General features: G+C 49.3%; 2 protein-coding genes across 2 annotated transcripts; one reads left to right on the top strand and one right to left on the bottom strand.

Moving 5' to 3' along the window:
* Nucleotides 1–1,696: 1,696 nt before the first annotated feature.
* Nucleotides 1,697–4,978, top strand: MYOCOS (myocilin opposite strand). Its single transcript, XM_058538101.1, has 2 exons — nucleotides 1,697–1,841; nucleotides 4,676–4,978. Exons 1-2 carry the CDS (start codon nucleotides 1,747–1,749, stop codon nucleotides 4,821–4,823), a joined length of 243 nt encoding a protein of 80 aa, XP_058394084.1. The 5' UTR covers nucleotides 1,697–1,746; the 3' UTR covers nucleotides 4,824–4,978.
* Nucleotides 4,979–8,071: 3,093 nt separating this feature from the next.
* Nucleotides 8,072–19,498, bottom strand: MYOC (myocilin). Its single transcript, XM_058540069.1, has 3 exons — nucleotides 18,910–19,498; nucleotides 11,039–11,164; nucleotides 8,072–9,791 (listed from the first exon to the last, which is right to left on the bottom strand). Exons 1-3 carry the CDS (start codon nucleotides 19,469–19,471, stop codon nucleotides 9,007–9,009), a joined length of 1,473 nt encoding a protein of 490 aa, XP_058396052.1. The 5' UTR covers nucleotides 19,472–19,498; the 3' UTR covers nucleotides 8,072–9,006.
* Between the last annotated feature and the right edge of the window lie 518 nt (nucleotides 19,499–20,016).

The following is a 20,016-nucleotide window of genomic DNA, read 5'->3' as shown; positions in this document are numbered from 1 at the left end:
TGCATTTAAACATTTAAAGATGAAAAGGTAAAATTAGAGACTTTTGCAAATATTTTCTCCATCCTCACAACTGCCCTAGTAGAAAGAGAGTATTACTCCTCCTTTACAGGTAAGAAAACCAAGGCTCATAGAGGTTAAATCACTTGCACAAGTGCACTCAACTCAGAGTCGTGCAATCAATCAACTCTTTTCATTTCAAAGCCAAAGCACCTGTCGCCTCAGCGGAAGGGCCATGAATCATGAAGCAGGGGTGGGATCAGGGGTTATGATGGCACTGGGAGGAGGAGTGTATGTGAATTAGCTTCTTAAAATGTAGTCAACAGATAATAAGTCAAGATGTCAGTTTACCAGCATCTAAGTTAGTGTTCCTCATCGCCCCTGTGGCAGATCGACCTTCCCCTGCTCTGCAGTCAAGACCCATCTTCTCCCCGCAACACCTTTGGGGATTTCTCAAGGTCACTTCTTCAGGGAAAAAGTACGTCAGCTGCTACCTTCTAAGGGCACAAATCAATCTCATTAACTCAAGTTCTGAGAGAGATTGACACAGGAGGATAAAAGACTAAAGGTGAGGCAGGTGGTGGTGGTGGTGGTTTCTTGGCCTTTTCCTCGTCTGGGAGGTAGAGTAACTGATGTGTGGGCGCAGAGTCTGCAGTAAGGGCATTTCTTCACAAGACCATGAGCTGAAGTGTGCAAGAGGTCATGTGCTGAGCTGATCTGGGATCAGAAGGTAAGTTGGTCGGGCATCCTCCCAGAAACAAACCTTTCCAGCTAGAAGATCAGGCTGGCGAGCTCAGGCCAATGCAATTCATGCTCTAAGAACAGCAGTGTCACCTCGAGAGTGTGACCAGGTGTCTAGGAGTGGAGACTCATCTCCTACTCCTTTGGAGATGGCTTGGCATTGAGGCAGAACTTGAGGGTTGCTTGGCTCTGCAGTCGAGTCTTTGAAGCCAGACAGACCTAGGTTCAGATTCTAGTTCTGTGCCCCCTGGGGAAGCCACCTAATTTCTCCACTGCTCAGTTTCCCCATTCGTTCAATGGGGACCATAATACTTACCTTGTAGAGTTACTATGGTTGTCAAATAAGATAACATGAAAGGACTGGCACTAAATGGTGGCCACTATTATTTCTATCAATATCAAGCCTCCAGTGTCTATGGCATGTGTGTATCTGAACAAGTAGCCTGGCCCCAAACCCCAGCTTGGTCCATGTCCCTTCCCTGTTCTTTACAAGGTGAGTGCTCCAGGAAGAAAGCTCTGCATGTGTCACTGATACCAAACAGCCCTGTAAGTAGGGAAGGGCTCCAGGGGAGTGGCACTCGTTACAGGCGAAACAGCATGGGACAGGGCACAGCTGTGCAACCTAGAGAGAGACAGTTCACGTCTCTGCCTCTCCATTTCCTCCGCTGTCACCTGGCAGTAACCATAGCTGCCCTTGGTTTCCACATCACAGGATTGGAGTAACAATGCCTGTTCTATCTAATGGTGGGGAGGGCCTCACTATTCCCCCCTTGGCAGGTATTTGAGGAAATATCTGCCCCATGATGGGGGTGGGGCTGGGGGAGTGTGGGGATGGGGGCGGGGCTGTAGGGAGGACCCACTGAGAACATGGCAGTGTGAGTCCTGCAAACCCCACCGTGCTGGACCCAGGTAGAGCATTCCTCTGACACCTGAAGGCTGTTTGCTTGTGTTTTAGATTCACAGGTGCAGTGTAGTCATTCTATCCTTGAGTCCTCTGAGTGCAAGGCCATGGCTCAGAAGAGCCCCACAGGCAAGAGCATTAACCTCCCCATCGGAGACCTGGCCTCTGAGGTGACCAGGCGCAGATTCACCATGACCACAAGGTACCCAAGAGCTCTCGCTGGCGGGGTTGGGATGGAGCATGAACGCTGATCCCCACCAAGCGCCTGACACTGCAGGAGACACTGGTTTACATAAATGTATTCAAATGTATTCATCCGTTGCAGGATGAATAGCCAGGCGGATTTTATGGATGAGAAACTGCTTTGTCACCCACTATGGGAAACAGGCCTTTCTCACGTGGTCCTTCAACAGGCAGTGATAAGCGTGTGGGGATGAACTGCAGCTCAGTGGCTCTTAATTGGGGGTGGGGATCACTTTGATAATTGGATGGAAGTTATGATGTACCCTCGCAGCATAAAAATGCATGACTTTGCAAAGTTTAGGGACAGCGTGGACTCCCTGAAGCTCATCCTTATCCCCAACTAGACTGTGAGCTCCCTGCAGGCAGGGACTGTTTCTCTCCTTCACCGCCATGTGCCTGGTGCCCAGCACTGTGCTAGCGGGCCCTTAGGAAGAAGAGACCTTAACAGCTTGTGTGGCCTGAGGAGAAGGTTTGCCAGCCACAGAGTAGGAAGCTGTCTGTGCTGCATGTGGGATTTCTAAAACACCCCTACTTCCTGACGCCTTCCCTGATGGAAGGGTCAGCTAATAAAATACAGGATGTCTAATTGAATTTGAATTTTAGATAAACAACTAAAAGTTTTTGGCCTAAGTATGTCTGTGCAATATTTGTGATATACTTGTGTAAGAATTAGTTGTTTATCTAAAATTCAAATTTAACTGGGCAACCTGTATTTTCATTTGCTAAAACTGGCAAGCCTACAATGGCCACCGTGGGATGGCCTGTCTTCTCTCTGGTCTGAAATCTCCAGATCCAGTTGGGTACCCAAGACATCCCATATATAAAGGTGTATAAAGAAAATGTTAGGACTCCAGTTTATACTAAAACTGAGCTCTACTGAAATTGATGTCTGGCTAGATGCAGCTCCCCGCTGTGTGTCAGGAGGTCATGTGTAGACTGAGACCTTCCCGATGGGAGGACAGAGGCTGCAAAGCCGGAGGAACGCGGTGGGGGCTTCTTCACTCGCTTGCAGCCAATGCCAGCACGTTGCAGTTTACTTGTGTTGGCTAAGTGCATTTCCAAGTTATATTATCTAGTCTTAATGAATGTAACCCTCAAAAGAAACAAGTGGCCCAACAAATTTCTGCCAAGAAACTTGGGTTGAAATAATTCTAATATGGGCCGGCCCCGTGGCTTAGCGGTTAAGTGCGCGCGCTCTGCTGCTGGCGGCCCGGGGTTCGGATCCTGGGAGCGCACCCACACGCCGCTTCTCCAGCCATGCTGAGGCTGCGTCCCACATACAGCAACTAGAGGGATGTGCAGCTATGACATACAACTATCTACTGGGGCTTTGGGGGGAAACATAAATAAATAAGTAAAATCTTAAAAAAAAAATTCTAATAATGCAAATATCAGTAAATGACAAATATTGACAGAGCTGACACTTTTGGTTTGAGTTCTTTGTCATGTACAGTATGAGCTTAAAAATAATGATTTTATTGGACCAGCCCCAGTGGCCTGGTGGTTAAGTTCAGCGTGCTCTGCTTCAGCTCCCGGATTCAGTTCCCCGGGCGCAGACCTCCACCACTCGTCTGTCAGTGGCCATCCTGTGGTGGCGGCTCACATACAAAAAGAGGAAGATTGGCAACAGATGTTAGCTCAGGGCCAATCTTCCTCAGCAAAAAAAATATATATATTTTACTATACCTGATAAGAAGTTGGCCAAAAAATGAAAATAATTGATTTGAACTATGGAGTTCCACCAATATTGTTCACAATGCTTCTTGACCTTAGAGTCTATTGGGATGTAAGTTATTAGTGAACTGATAAAAAGTTATGTACAATTTCTTAGTTAACATAGACATGGGGGTGTTGAAAATCTTTACTGATGGGGCACATGGCAAACTTGATACCAGTTTAGACTGTGACAGTGGGCATTGTCTCCCAGGGGCTGTGGTCACTGTGCTACATCCACCCAAGAAGGAAGAGACCCCACAATTCTGGGCCCTCTCCCAGCCCCTTCCCCATTCACCCCTCCAGGTCCCTTCAGCAACATTGGGGATCAGCTGTGACAGGGAGAAGCAGCAGGGAACTTGTGGTCAGGAGATCTGAGTTTGGATTTCACTTCCACCTTTACTGGCCACATGACCCGACCTGGGTAAATCACCTTCTGTCTCAGCTTCCTCAGCTGAAAAACTTCCTTTGAGGTGGGGCTGAGGATCTGCATGTAGTTTCTAGTTCATTTCCAAGTCCCTGGAATGTAGTAGGTACTTAGGGAACAGTTAAATCTGAACCTTCGATCACTTGACAGGCAAGTCCTATTCCCTCGAAGGCAGGGTTTGCCCAGCCCCGAGTAGGATGAGAACTCCATGGTACACCCCAGCAGAAGGGGAGGCAAACTCAGCAGGCTGGGGCAGGGGGTAAATTAGGCAGAAAGGAGAGATGAAGTGAGCTTAAGGCTGAACTGGCCAGAGAACAGCTGGAATGCAAATGACCCCTTGAGAGAGAGCCTGCCCTAGGCTGAACTTACAGAGAGCCGGCTGCTGGGGGTGGACCCCAGCTCCAGTGGTTCCACGGGGCCGGTGGAGACAGTGGAGCTCTCCTAGAAGAGCTGACTCACAATTAAAGTGTAAATAGAATGTATCTCATTTTGCCAGGTGACAGCTCTGTAAGCATGTAGATAGTCAGGAAGGATGTCCTCCAACATGTTAAGTGGTTCTCTTTAGGTGCCGGAGCCTGGGGGGGCTTCTTTTTTTCTACTTTTTTTAAATCCTATCTCTATTTGAATAACATTCAGTGTGCCTTTCCTCCCAGAGAAGAGAGATTTACCAAGAAAGGTGATGAAGCCCGGGAGATGCTCTCCAGTTTGGATTTGGAACAAGTCCCTCCTCCTGGCACAGCTGGGCCCACGGTACCCCCACCCCCACCTCCTTCTCCAGCCGAGGACTCCCAAGTCTCCTAGCCTGGAAAACATCAGTCATTTTGAAGTGGACTTACGTGAAACTCCAGACAACAGTTTCAGTGAAGTCCTTGGAGTTGTCTTTGAAGACTGTTTGGAAGATCTTTGTGTTTTCTTTCCTGTTTTTCTTCTCCTACAACCACTGTTGAGCATTGTTCATCCTCACTAATGCCCTTAGAGAGATCTTTGGTTTTTCAGGTCAAGTCTCTGATATATGTATATATATGATCTTTAAATTATGTCATGTAGTCAGTTGTATTTGAATTTAAAAAAGGAATTATCAGGCCTCAATGTTTGTTACTAAATCTGGATTAGTGGAAAGTCCAGGCCTCTGTGACTTTAAACCTTTGGGCTCCAGAGGACTCTGAGGTATTTAGGTTTCCAAAACTCAGCCTGGGACATGACAGTTTTGTGCTAGTTTGACTGAGCTGCGTCCCGTCTCCTGTGCTGGTGCGAGGCTAGTTGCATTTCACATTTATGCACAACATTTTCTAAGTTTGCTTCTAGGAGATTTAAGTGAATTTCAAACTCTGTAACAGAAGAACCCTAACCTGAGAAGCAGCCGAGTGCAGAGTGACCTAGTGGGGGAGGAGAAGTGTATTGCTCAGATCCCATACTCCAGTCGCTCTGCTGACCCCAAAGCACCTCTGAGGACTTCCAGGGCTCTTCCGAATAGTTTGAAAGCATCAAAAATGTGATAATTCAAATCCATACATGGGAAATGTCTCTAGGTGTCATCTTTTATTTCATCCATTTCTTCATAAAGTCCTCATGGGTGTTCTCTTTCCAAACTTGCCCTTGAAATGTGCTTGGGTCCCTCTACCCACACCGTCAGCAGGCTGTGCTGTGGGTGTGGAAGCCAGGTTCCTTACTTGGGCTCTGCTGCAGCAGCATGAGGTGGGGGGAGCGGGCACAGAGCACCTGTCACTGCCAGCTGGGTGCTTGACATACACATGACCTCATCCTCAGTCAGATAAGGAAACAAACCTGCGCTGTCCAGGAGGGTAGCCACCAGCCACATGTGGCTACTTACATTTGAATTCATTAAAATTAAACAAAATAGAAAATTCAGTTCCTCAGTGGCACTAGCCACATTTCAAGTGCTCAGTAGCTACATGTGGCTGGTGGCTACCATATTGGATGTTGCAGATCTAGAACATCACTATCATTACAGAAAGTTCTGTTAGATGTGCTGGAATAGAGATTATGTGATTTGTCTAAGGTCACACAGCCAGTTAAGAATAGAATCAAGGAGGAGAAAGAGTGGGAAGGACTAATTCTTTTAGTTTTATTTCCAGTTATTTTTGAGCAAGTTCCAGGATGATTTTTCTCTTCATTCATTTGTTTAAAAAATATTATTGAGTACTTTGTGAGCTGGGATTTCTTCTAGGGTCATAATATTGAACAATCAATCCTTTTGCCCCCATGGAATTTACATTCCAGTGGGGAAAGACTGACAAAAAGTACTATATACAACTTAAAAACATACGTCAGGAGGTGATAAATATAATGGAAAGGAAATTTTAAAGTGATATGACCGGGTAAGGAAGATTAGAAGCGGCAGAGGAAGCAGTGGGTCAGCTGCAGTTTTAAATAGGGTGGTCTGGGTAGGCCTCGTTAGGAAGGCGACATTTGAGTAAAGACTTAAGACGGTGATGGAGTTAGGTGTGAGGACATCTGGGACACAGGGGAAGAGCAGTGCAAAGGCCTTAAGACCAAAGTGTGCCTGGTGCATTCAAAGGGCACGGGGGTGAGGGGGCTTGGCTGAGCAGAGGGAATCAGGGGACGTTAGTAGAAGACGAAGTTACAGCGGTGGGGGAGGGAGGTAGATCATATGGGGCTTTGTACGGACTCTGACTTTGAATAAGATGGGAAACCATGAAGCGTTTTCAGAAAAGGAGAGCCAAGATCTGGCTTGTACTTTAATGAGGTCACTCTGGCTGCTGTTTGGAGAATAGGCCGTATACGGGGAGGGAGCAGAATCACTTTAGAGGCTATTGTAGTAATCCAGGAAAAAGACGATGGTAATTTGGACAAGTAGCAGAGAAATGTGGTTAGATTCTAAACATATATATTTGAAGACGGAACCAACAAAAGTTTCTGATGGATTGGATGTGGGGTTATGAGAGAGGAGTGAAGGATGACTAAGATTTTTGGTGTGAGCAACTTCAAGAACAGATTTGGTGTGTCTGAGGCGGGTAGGGTAGAGAAACTCAGAAATTCTATTTTTGCTGGTTTGTTATGCCTACTAGACATTTAAATGGAGATGACAAGGGGGCCAATGAATATGTGAATCTGGAGTTCAGGAGTCGTGTCTGGGCTGGAGATATAAATCTGGGGGGTCATCAGCATAGAGATGGCATTTAAAGCCATGATGCTACCTGAGATCACCAGAGGAACGAGTAGATAAAGAAGAGACCCTAAACTGAGGCCAGGGGCACTTCCATCTTAAGAGACTGGGACTATGTGAGGGTTAATTTTATGTGTTAATTTGACTGGTCCAAGGGGGGCCAGATTAAACATTATTCTGGATGTGTCTTCAAGGGTGTTTTCAGATGAAATTGGCATTTGAATCGGTGGACTCAGTAAAGCACCCTCCCACCCCCCCAGTGTGAGTAGGCATCATCCAATCCATTTAGGGCCTGAACAGAACAAAAACGTGGAGGAAGGAGGAATTTGCTCCTTTTGCCTCCTGCCTGCCTGCTGCCCTTTCCTTAGAATGCGTTTTACACCATCAGCTCCCCTGGTTCTCAGGTCTTTGGAATTGGACTGAATTACACCACCAGCTTGCCTGGGTCTCCAGCTTGCAGATGGCAGATCGTGGGACTTTTCAGCTCCTATAATCACATGAGCCAATTTTGTATAATAAATCTATATATTCTATTGGTTCTGTTTCTCTGGAGAACCCTGACTAATACAGGCTAAAAAGAGGAACCAGCAAAAGAAACCAGGAAGGAGCAATGAATGATGTAGCAGGAGACGGATGTCCTGGAAGCTAAGTGAAGAGTTTCCTTCTTCCATCTGTTCCTCCTCCATTCACCCTCTTCCTCCATCCCGAAGCCAGAGGCAGTTGCTGATGGAGGGAAAGAAAAGGCAGAGCTGTGCAAGCAGATTCACCTCACCTGTACGTGCGCTGTCACTGCTCCTCTCGTCACACAAAGGGGTCTCCTCACCTTCCACTTTTCATTCAACACCTGGCATCTAGAGATGCTTAGAAGGGTGCATGAGTTCATGCATTCTGACTTCTAGGTTTTCTAGTCTTGAAGAGTCTGCTCTCAGTGGGGTAGAGTGGTAATACCCAACTGGTATGGGCTGAACTGTGGCTCCCTCAAATTCATATGTTAAAGTCCTAACACCCAGTACCTCAGAATGTGACTGTCTTTGGAGATAGGGCCTTTAAAGAGGGAATTAAATAAAGTCATTAGGGTAGGACCTAATTCAATTTGACTCTTGTCCACATGAAAGAGGAGATTAGGACACACACTACACACTTGTGCATCCTGCAATCACAGCTCCCAACCCAGAGGAATTATCTGATGTTGGAATCTGTGCTGTTCTCATAAAGTATCCCCACAAAGTTCAAGGAGAATGCTGTGTAAGATAATTTTATTTCACAGGACAAAGCTTATGTAATACCCGACTGGACTCTCCCTGAAGCATTAGAAGCCAACCATAGTAAACGCATCTTACACATGTTCAGTACTGCCACAAGAGCTGGTCCCCTTCCCTTGGAAGTGCTGGTTCTGTTGTGGCTTATGGTAACCATGCAACATGCAACAGCAGGGAGTGGCCCTGGATTCTACATGGGGCCACATGTTTTTCCCAAATTCTTCTCCTCCAAACTTATCCTCTTTAGCCAGTGAGGGCCATTGATAAAAAGCCTTGTGGTTTTCATGCGGAAACTATTATGCATTACAGCTTTTGCCCCAAATCACCAGAAGACTTAAACTATTTTGGTTAAACATCTCTTTAAATGCTGACAGAAGAAAATATCTATTGTAAAACTGTCTAAATGCCAAGATTGCTATTCCTGGCCAGTCAGACATGGTGACAACGCACATTCTTCTGAATTAATGACAGCTTGGAAAGCAGAGAAAGGCCACACCGGCTTTGGCTGGCTGGCTCTCCCCTCGGGAGCCCTGAACATCATTTCCTCCTGCCGTTTCTGACATGACCTGGCAGCTCTTCACATCTTGGAGAGCTTGATGTCGTAGGTGACCATGTTGAAGTTGTCCCAGGCAAAGAGCTTCTTCTCCAGGGGGTTGTAGTCAATCATGCTGCTGTACTGGTAGCGGTTCTTGAAGGGGATGGTCAGGGCCCTGCTGCTCCCGGTGCTTGTGTCGTACGCAAAGTTGACGGCAGCATCAGGCGATGAGTAGCTGCTGACGGTGTACAAGGTACCGCAGATGATGAAGGCGTTGGCGACTGACTGCTTACGGATGTTAGTCTCCCAGGTTTGTTCAAGTTCCAGACTCTCCGGGTTCAGTTTGGAGAGGACAATGGCGCCTTTGGCCTCCTCGGTGCTGTAGATGACCCAGAGGCCCGTCTCATCCACAGCCAGGTCAATGTCCGTGTAGCCGCCCCACGAATACGGGAAGCGCCCGTGGTAGCCGGCTCCGGGCAGCTCCCTCTCGGCCCTCACTGTCTCGGTGTTCAGCTCGTACCTGACCACCGTTCTGGACTCGGCCCCCTGGAAGTAGAGGCTCCCCGCGTACACCACGGCGCCCGTGCTCTCCAGCGGCCTGGGCAGCACGTGGACCTTGGAAGGGTAGCCCTGCAGGAACTGGCTGCCGAGCTCGTACTCGAACACCCGGCGGACGTCGGTGCCCACGGTGTCGACTCTCCACGTGGTCTCCCGGGTAGCGGGGTGCGCGGGCCGGGGGTCTCGCATCCACACGCCGTACTTGCCAGTGATGGCTTCCGCTGTTCTCAGAGTGAGGGGCTCTCCCACCCACACGAGGTCTCCGCATCCTGGTGAATTCAAGACAGACAAAACACAAGACGCTCGTCCGCCGTCTGTGCGCGAAGCAGGCGCCCGAGCCCTGCCGCCCGCGGGGGCTGTGGCTTCCCGCCCGCCGCTTAGCTCTCTAAGCCTGTGTCCTCATTCGTAAAGGGGGATAACAATAGTGTTTTGGGTAGTAGGGCTGTTGTAAGTTTTAAATGTAATTATGCCCGTTAAGCGCTTGGTTGGGAGTAAACGCCCGGCAAATGTTTGCGGTCGGTGTGTGATATGAACTGAACTTCCACTCGGCATCAGTCATAAAGGGGAAGGCTGCTCAGAGAGCTTCCAACTCTGTGTGTAATAGTGACTGCAGCTGGGCGGGGTCTCGTGGGCATTCATTAGATTACTCTTTATGACTTTCACGTCTGATTTATTTCATTACTTTAAAATGAGACAAAAATCAAGTCATGATAATCATCTCTATAAAACAAAGTTTTTCAAGCCCTAACAGATGGACGACATATTTCAGGCATCATATTAATAAAACAAAACCTAAATATTACTTTTTTAATGTAATGAAGAGAGGGTTGAAAATGTAGATTTAGCTGAATCACAACAAATCTCTGTACTTTAATGGGCACCTTCAATTTCCCTGTAGAAGGTGGAAACTCTTTGCTGCTCAGATCTCGGGGCACCATATTTTGACTATTTCAGAAGTCGGCATCCCCATGCTGCCCTTCAGGGCTGGCAATAACTGTCAATAACATGGATGGTCACAGTTTCTGAAAACCGCAGTCTTTGTCCTAAAGTCAGGCTTTCAGGGAACACTTGGGAGAGGGACAATTGTACTTTTCCTAAGTACCAAATTCAGAAAAGATATCTTTAGTAACAGACTGTGTGCTGAGGTGGTACAGCTCAGATAAAGATATGAAGGATCTACTGAAAAAATGTACCCTTTCAGGTGTAATTAGTTCCATGTGACAATCAAGTAGGTGAAATAAATGCATCTCTCATCTTCCCCAGCCGAGCCCAGCCCACTATCCCAAGTGTGGGTGATAAGACACAGGCTTTGCTAGAGAAGGGCCAACTTCCTGCCGGCATGCCCTGGAAAAGGAGCAGAAAGGGAGTCTGTTCCTCTCCCCCTTCCTGCCTCTGCTCTCAGGGAAGTTACTTGTCCTCCCCCCACCCCCCAAGGTGAGCTGACTGACTGTGAACACAAAACTAGACACAGATAAAGACCATGTGGGTACAAAAGAGAAGAAAGTTAACTTCATACCAGTGTCTCCCTCTTCACTCCTGGGTTGGCCTGATGGACTCTCCTTCAAGATTCCGGAAGCAGAAACCTCAGTTAACTCTGACTTTAGTTCCTGGAAGTCCAGGTTCTCCAAATTCCATTTAGAAACTATATTAAAAGAAAGAGACAAAATTGTACTGTGAGGAAAAATGGCCCATGACGATGTTGAGGATGGTGTTATATAGGCTTCCAAAGAAATGACGATGTTTGAGATTTGTTTTAAGATAATATATGGGGGGCAGGGAGGAGGGAAAGGGAGGATAAAACAAGACTGGATATGCTGACAACTGTCGGAGCTGAGCGATAGGTACACTGGGGTTCCTGTTGTTCTCTCTACTTTTGTGAACGTTTGAAAAATTCCATAATAAAAAGCTCACAAATAATAAATTTCATAGCAATGTGCCTAGCACAGAGTAGGGTATTCAAAATACAATAAAGCAAGCTTGTACACAATTAAAATAATTCTCTCTAGAAGGTCTGATTTATGAGAAGGTGAGGTGTGATTCAGGGATATTGGGAAGGTCCTTAACATCTTCTGGGATGCTCAAAATTTAACAATTAACAATTAACTTCCCTGTAAGAGGTAACATCTTAAGTTTTACAAGCTCACTTGAAATATTCTGTCAGATCCCTTTCTGAGACCAGTTTTGGACAAGGAACAGAGTGTGCAGGATTCCTACAGGAATGTTGGGGAGAGTTTGGGCCGTGGAGAAGGGAGGAGGTATGGATGACACTGGTTAGACATTAAGTCATCACAGTGTCACACATCACTACTTTGGCCTAGCATTATGGTCATACAGCAGTCCTTGAATACAAAGAAAAAGCAGTAGCCACAAGGAATAGGCTTAGCCGTTTTAAAATGTAGGTTTGATTATGATTCAGGTGAGGCGAGGCCAACAGATAAGGAGACGATTGACACTGAAAAGAGAGTTTGTTATACTCACTGATGACAAGAGGAGGGGGCACGCCACACCACAGGGGGCCACACGGCCAAGCACCGGGGTCGGTCAGGAGGGCGGGGAGGCATGGGCAAGAGCCTTTGTTGTGGTTTCCGTGGGAAGGAACGGGGGAGGCAGGGTAAGCAGGTTTAGGATTGGCTGGTTTGAGTAATTTGGGCAGGCCCTGGGGTATAGGGCTGTCCCTCGTTGTCTGGTACCTGGCCTGGGGTGGCCTGGGGCTGGTGGGTAGCGGCCCTGAGTGGAGAGCCTGAGAGGAGGGGGGTGGGGGTGGGCTCTGGATTGGTCGGTCTGCATGTGAAAGGTGCGCTTGCAGGGGAGTGTCGGCAAGGCCCAGAGGTCAAAGCATCAGAATAAAAAAAGGCCAATGTTGTAAGCATATCTTTTTATTCTGATGGTCCCCAGCCCGGCGGGGAGGGCAGCGAGTGCGACACCTGAGGCTGGGACCACGCAGCGGTGCGAAGCTCAGGAGGACATTCTCTGTCTTTGATCGCTTGTTTGCTTCACTATCCTCAACTGACCTCACAGTCATGGAGGGTTACACTGGGACTCTGAACCCTCCTGGATGTGCCACGTTTCCTCAAACTTAAGCCACACATCCTTCCACATTTTCACACGTCTGGGATCAAGGTGCCCTCTCATAACCGCTGGTCTTTAGCTTCGCTGAACTACGGGACTAGAGAAGTTTCCTCCCTGGAAGGGGGTAGAGAGAGCATTCAGCTACGAAGCTCTCAGGCGTGGGCCAGGCCGTGGCGCTGGGGGCGGCACTTTGTTACGGCAGCTCAGCCATCTCACCCACTTCCTTCTCCGGCCCGCCCGCTACGTCCTCTCCACCTGCCTTTGGCTGCTGTTCAGCTGGCCTCCATGAGAGGGTGACCGCCCTGGAGGGGTGCATCTTCCCACCTTGGGATGTCCCTCAGTCTAGAGCGGGCCGGGGAGCAGTTAAGACCCTTAAGTCAAAATGTGTAGCCAACTGAAGACATCCTAGATATGCACCCCAAACTCCAGGGCAATTGGGAGTCCCCGGGACATGGCAGGCCTGCGCTCTCCACAGCCTTGGGGAGCTATCCACACAGTCAGCAGCCGTTCTAGAGCCCCTAGTAAGTGCAAGGCTACGTGTGGAGGCGAAAGGGGAATAAGACACGGCTGGTCCATGCTTCCCTTGAGGAATTCATAACCTGGCAATGTCCTCTTGGCCGAGGAGTAACAGGGGTTCATTCCAGGCTGCTTTGGGAACCAGGATCTCTTAGACCATCCAAATGGCTCCTGGAGAGTCCTGGGAAGTTGATTTGGTTCCCTGAGTCTCCTTCTCCCTGTCTGAAGATCCGTTGAGGTGAGGAAATTCCTCTGTTCTTCACTCTAACGATCACCTTGACCTAGGAGGGTACCCAGGGCCGAGGCCGATCCCCTATGTCAGATGTAGGACCCCTGCCAGCAGCTCCCCTCCTTCCCCCGTGCTGGCCACCCACACACCTCCACCGGGACTTGGTGTTAGGAGAGGGGCGGTGTGTGCAGGGTAACCATCCCTGCCTCCTGGAACCCCCGGCCGCCACCCTGTCTGCCTGCCTCTCCCATCACCACTCCTTCTTTCTCAGGCCTAAGACACAGTGACAGAGCCCCGACCCCCGGCTGTCAGGAGCAGCCCCCCTGCCTTGCCCGCCCAACTTCCTACACTGAGCGGAGGCTCACACAGTGTGGCCACCCCGGCCGGGCAATTTCTCAAAATCAGGCCGTAGAGCAAGCTCCCCGAGGTGAGCTGTTTTCCTTTCACCATCACGACTATTCCTCAGGATAATCCAAACTTCTTTTCTTTAGTTGTTTCAATTAATTCTCAGAATAAATACAAGAGCTGTTTTCAGGCAATGTGACGGGAGAGAGAACGACTGCAGTGGCATCTAGAGAGTTCCCTCGCCGCACCCCAGCCCCCTGCTCTTCAGCTCCGACCCACAGCTGCCACTCCTCCCCTGCACCCAGCTCCCTCCTCTGTGCAGCTGATGCAAATTATGCCGTGAATGAGCTAGGATGGTCCTGTAATTTAGCGACTTACTGAGAAAAAGATGTCTTGAGAAATATAGAGGCACACACCTGCAAGTCAGTGAGAAGAAAATGAAGATAAATGCCCTCTTTAGCCACAGAGGGAATGAAGAAAGTGGGGAAAAAAAACAAGACAAGCATTTTCCCAGATGACTTCCTTGAAGAGAGCTAAAGTCCTGGCACTGATATACTGAAAAACAGCTTCTTTGTGAAAAGATATGATTAACAGGTAATTATAGCTCTTTCCACATTTCAAAGCAGTTTCCTGGAAATTATTTATGTGATCTGCCATCACAAGTTCTGGAGAAATGGAATAAGCTTTAGGACTGCAGTCTGCACCTCATTTAATTATTGCTACCGTTATTAAGAGCCTCTTATGAGCCAGGTACTGTGCTGAGGCTCAGAGAGGTTAAGTAACTTGCCCAAGGTCACACAGCTGGTAAGTAGTGGGACTAGGGCTTGAACCCATGTCTGCCAAGGCCATGGCAGTTGTGAACCTTTCCACCCTGTGGAGATGTGTCAGTTATAAATTTATTGCCTCTCAGGGTCGAATACACACTTCCATACATGCTCTCCGAAGAACAAGGCATTTCTCCTTAATGGAGCCATTTTAAAAATGGGCGCAGTGCTAAGCCTTCTCGGGAGAGGGCGCCGGAGGGACATCGTGAGAGGAGGGAGGGCTGTGCAGTTTCCCGGGGGCTGGCTCGGCAGGGTGAGCGCGAGGACATCTGGTGCAGCCCTGCCCCGGCCACGGGCCCAACGTGTGGTTGCTCCGTGACCTGCCAGCCTCGGCCTGGCCGCGGCCCTTCCACAGCCTCCCCCGCGGAGCCCGAGGCCCTGCTCTGCGGTCGCCCCGACTGCACGGTGCCCGCGCTCGGAGGCGGCCAGCTGCAGCTCCGCACCGGCCCCGGGCCGGGCGCACAGGCCGCCTTCCCCGCTCGCTCGTGGGCTGGGCCCCGCCGCCTCAGTCCCTCCTCCCGCGCCCTCCCCGCCCCGTCCGAGGGGGCATGTGCAGTTTACTTACAGCCCATAGTTGCTCGTTCATCACAGTTAACACAGATTTAGTAACCGTCCCTGACTTAACCTGCTGTGTGGTTCCTGGCTCCCGATGGCACCCAGACTGCGACAGAGGCTTCACCAGAGCCGCGAAGATGCTGCTCAGGTCCCAGCGGGCTGCTCAGCACACACGCAGCTCCCGGCCCTGCACTCAGAGAGCCCGGTCTTCCCACCGGCTCTTCCGGCCCCACTGCCCAAGCAGAGGCGGCACGGGTGCCCGGCTGGTGCCATCACGGCCGCCAGGGCTTCGGGCAGGGGCCCTTCAGCTCTGGTGCTCTCTTTCTCTCTGTCTCTCTCTCAATCTCCCTCTCTCTCCCCCAACCCTCCTTGCATCCCTCTTGGCAGGAACCATGCTTTATGTGCTCTCTTTGGAGTAAACAAGAACCACAATAAAACCTAATGTTGAGGAATGGCTTCCAGAATGACTCAAGGCCAGTTCTCAGTTGGCAGGTGGGTTGGCTGGATTACAAGCCTGCTGGCTTCTTCTTGGTTGTGTCAGCCAGGAGCATCTGACAATGGTCAGACTCCCAGAGTAGAGCTGTCTGGCTGGAGGACCAAAGCCTGAGCGAGAGGATGCAAGACCCAAAGGCAGGGAAGCAGTTGTGTGAAGGGGCCTGGACTGGGCCAGAAGTCATAGCTTCCTAGTTCAGTCCTGCTGTGTTCCAGCTGTGTGACTTTGGGCAAGTTACTCAAACTCTCTGAGCCTCAATAGTCTTAGCTCAAACTATAAATGAAATGGTCCTCAATAAAGATGTGTCAAAACTAAAATTTCTCTGGAATGTTTCAAAATCACTCACATTTCATTCTGAATATGGGAGAAAAACAAAAAGAGGTTATGAAAATATTAAGGAGTATATTGTACCAGGTAGTTAAATATTTTTTAGAGCTTTTATATGTTTGTTTGTTTCTATTAAAATTCAGCCCTTCTGTGGTTGAAAAGTTCATGTCTATTACAAAATTCTGGAAATTTTCTGCATGCTCTGCCCTATCTCCCTTACTTCTGATTTATAGACTCACATTCTAGAAAGCTTAATCTGGAAACTGAATTTATTAACTCACTTGCATACCTTTATATACTTGTGTACATATTGGCAAATAACACTGTAATGATTTTTGTGGTTATTTTCTATCACTGCCCGAAAAATTAGGTCAATATTATATCAATGAAAAGAATGAAGAAAAAGAAGAGTGGAAACATAATTACGGGTTGTCATAAATACTCTAGGAAAGTGAAGACTAGCTAGCAAACGAGTGTCCTGGGTGCTGCTCCAACACGTACTGTCTCTAGAATCAATGTGTGTTATAGAGACGTTATGTACATGTTGATGTTTTGATCATAGAGCGATATTTTAAAATAACAGTGGCACTCAAGCAAAGGAAGCCGTTTGTGGTTATAATCCAGGCACCTAGCTGGATGCTTCCTCATGTTACTTCAAGGGCATAATAACCCCCATGAGAGACTTTTGTCCCCAACCTATGGGTGAGGAAGCAAAATCTGCAGTGCTCCTGTTGCACACCTCTGGGGCCCCGCCTGTATATCCTGCCCACTTTTTTCCAGCCATTGCTGTGGCAACCTGCCTCGTGCAGGTGTCACCTGCTGGGACCTCACCTCAACTGGCCTACCCAGCTTCTCTGACTCTCTGCACGAACCAGCCGGGGGCCCACATCTGTGCATCATGGAAGTGCGATATCCCCTCCTTGGCCAGCAGAGTCTGGGATGGGGGGACAAATGCTCCCTTCCTCTGCTGCATTCTACACAGCTCCCCAGAAGGTCTCGGTGGGACTGAGCCTCCACTGCCCAGTGTGCTGACCAACTGGAGAGGCCCCCCACCTCCTTGTTGGCTCTCCTTCCTTCCCTGTCTCACTGTCCCCGTCACTGCCTCGCCCCGCTGGGATCACGGCCCATACAAACCACTGCACACAAGCCCCATCCCAGGCTCTGCTCTCTGGGAGGACCGGGCCAAAGCAGAGGCACAATAAAGGGGTAAGTGGGTCCTCTCCTGTGACACTAATAACCGACTTTAGTTTATCTTCTCGCAATCTGTATTTTTCTATTTTGGGCTTGTTTAAAAGGCTTACAGACATTTCACTACAAAACTGTTACTACAGAATTTTATATATATATCCTCTCAACTCATACACACACACGGACACACACACACGTATAAACAAGTGATTTCCGTGATTCTAAGATTTTTTTCTATGTAACAATTACATGATTAAGACAGTGGTGGTGAGAATGTGAATTATAGGTGGAGTGAGAAAAAGTCCAGCTCTTTCCCTTGTTCACTCAGCCCCACCAGCCCTCACTCCCCACCCCCTGCCCTGCATGCAGCACAGCCACACTCAGATTCCAGCCGCCCAAAAGACCCCTTTACCCTCAACTCTAGGACCTCAAAGCAGATCTTTTGTTCCAAGCATTTCTTTCCCTGATCTTTAAACGTAACTTTTCTGTCTTTTACCTTTAGGTTCTACAAACTGGAGGTCAGTCACCTCAGGGTCCTGACGGGCCACTGAACCTCAGGTGGAGGGGCCTGAATTCTAGTCCTGGCTCTGCCACCAGCTGGCGAGGTGACTACGGACCAGCTGAGGAACCTCTCTGGGCCTCAGTTTCCACATGTGCACAAAGGAGCCAGCGATGTTGGCTGCTCTCTAGGCCATTTGTCCAGCTCTCCATTCTTGTACTAATATAATTTCCTGCTCATGAAAAAACCCACTGCTAGAAAAGAGCTTCCAAGTCTGGGGGTCACTATAATGGGCTGTTGTCCTTATTTCAACAGTGGGGCAGCTGGAAAGGACAAAAAGAAATATAAAATCAGAGAACACATCTCATAAATTCCCAAAGACTTGTTGAATGACACACGATAATAAAAAAACAAAACATTCGGACCCTATTTTCACACACACACACGGGATTTTGTTGAGAATGTAACTTCATTCGGTTAACAGTCTGAAATAAGTAATGCCTCCTAACACTTCTGTTAATAATGATTCTTTCATTTGTGCTCAGAGAACCAACGGCAACAAGTTTCCTCATGATTAGAAAATTCATTAAACCATTACTATTTGGGAGTACAATGTTCACAAAAAGTGACACAAATACTGTCTTCCCAACCAGTGGGGAGAGTGTGCCCCCTCCCCCGGCACACGCTCAGAGACTCCCCTCTAGCGGGGGCTGGGACCAACAGAAGAGCACCTCAGGGGGCAAACACCCCCTCAAGGAGTTGTCTGGTAACTTAAAGCAGACGCTCTAGATCCGACAAAGAGCAGGAAAACTTCCACAACAGCATATTGAGGTAACTGACAAGGGGTTACCGCCTGTTTATTTTGCCAAAGTAGGGCATTTAAAAAACAAATAAACCCACCACCTATCATCATTTCATACATCTATTGTTATTTCATAAATAGAAGTCATTTTTAACACCAAAGGCGTTAAACACAACCTCCGAACAAAGATTCACAAAAGGATAGTTTTCTCAAAAGGACGGGTGGCGACCGTCTGCTGATCATACACATGTGCATCTCCCCTGGTCCTCTTAGTTCTCCTTTTGCTAGGGGACTGTGCAAACTGTCATGGACAGGCACAAGAACTCGGGACCACGAACCTCAACAGAACTCTCAGAAGGGAAGTCACTGGCAGTACGTGAAAGCGACTGCTTTGCCCTCCGCAATTCAGCGGCCTCGTGCTGCATGTGCCGTCTCTGGGAGAAGGAGGGGCAGGAAGGGCAGGCCTGGGCCACCTGTAACAGGTTGTCATGCGCCATGTCACCTTCCGAAGTCGGGGGCCCCTGCCCCCCACACTCTTACCTTCCCGGGAGCCTGGTGGCCCGTCCTGAGAGGAGCTGTGGGCCTGGGGACACTGGTCCCTCCTCAGCCGTGCCACCTCCTGGCTGCTGCTTTCCAACCTCCTGGCCAGATCCTCCTTCTCGGCCCCCAGACGCCTCTTCTCTTCCTCCAGGGCTGTCTTGTCGCGGAGGAGGTTGCTGTAGGCTGTCTGCAGCTCCCTGGTTTGGGTTTCCAGCTGGTCTCGCTCCCTCCTCAGGGTGCCCAGCTCCCTCTGCAGCCCCTCTTGGGCCTCCACGGGCCCGGCAGCCTGGTCCAGGGTCAGCCGGTGGAGGAGGCCCTCCAGGGAGCTGAGCCGGCCTTTGATGGACTCCAGGTCTGCGCGCTGGGCGCGGCTGTCTCTCTGCAGGTCCTGGATGGCTGACATGGCCTGGCCCTGCTCGGGGCAGCTGGACTCATTGGGGCTGGCCACACTGAAGGTGTACTGGCATCGGCCACTCCGGTCATTGGCCTTCCGGAGCTGGGCTGTCCTGGCCCCCGCCCCCCACAGCACACAGGCCAGAAGCAGCAGCTGCACAGCCGGCATCTTGGGCCTGCAGCTGTGGCAACGTGCACAGAAGCCCTCGGTGCAGAGGCTGGGCGAGGCTCCCTCTGGAAAGCTCTTCTGTGCTGCGAGATGTCTGGATGGGTGGCCCTGGCGGCTCATGCCCCAGCTCCACAGAGGTTTATGTACACTGAGGAGCCAGCCCCGCGATGGGGGGAGAAAGAGGTGGCCACGTGAGGCTGGGTGGGGCCATGCACATGGGGTCGTGGGGTTGTTTTCACACTGCAAACAAGATTCTTAGAAAATAACTTTCCAGAAGTCTGTTTTGAATTTCTTTTAAAAGACGAATGTCCCCACTTTATGCACCCCACATCCCCATAATAGTCCCTATGTCCCCACTCTATTTGGCACAGACACCCTGACAGGTGTCCACCTCATCCAGCACGACTACTTGTGTGCCGATTTCAACAAGGATTTATTTCTAGTTTATGTTTCCATTTACTCTGCAAACTTTGTTGAGAACCTGCTCTGTGTCAGGCACTGTGCTAGGAACTGAGGATACAGACACACGTAAGACACAGACCCTC

Source organism: Diceros bicornis, chromosome 4, assembly GCF_020826845.1.
Source record: "Diceros bicornis minor isolate mBicDic1 chromosome 4, mDicBic1.mat.cur, whole genome shotgun sequence".
Lineage (NCBI taxonomy): Eukaryota > Metazoa > Chordata > Mammalia > Perissodactyla > Rhinocerotidae > Diceros > Diceros bicornis.
This window is presented reverse-complemented; position numbering and strand designations above follow the sequence as displayed.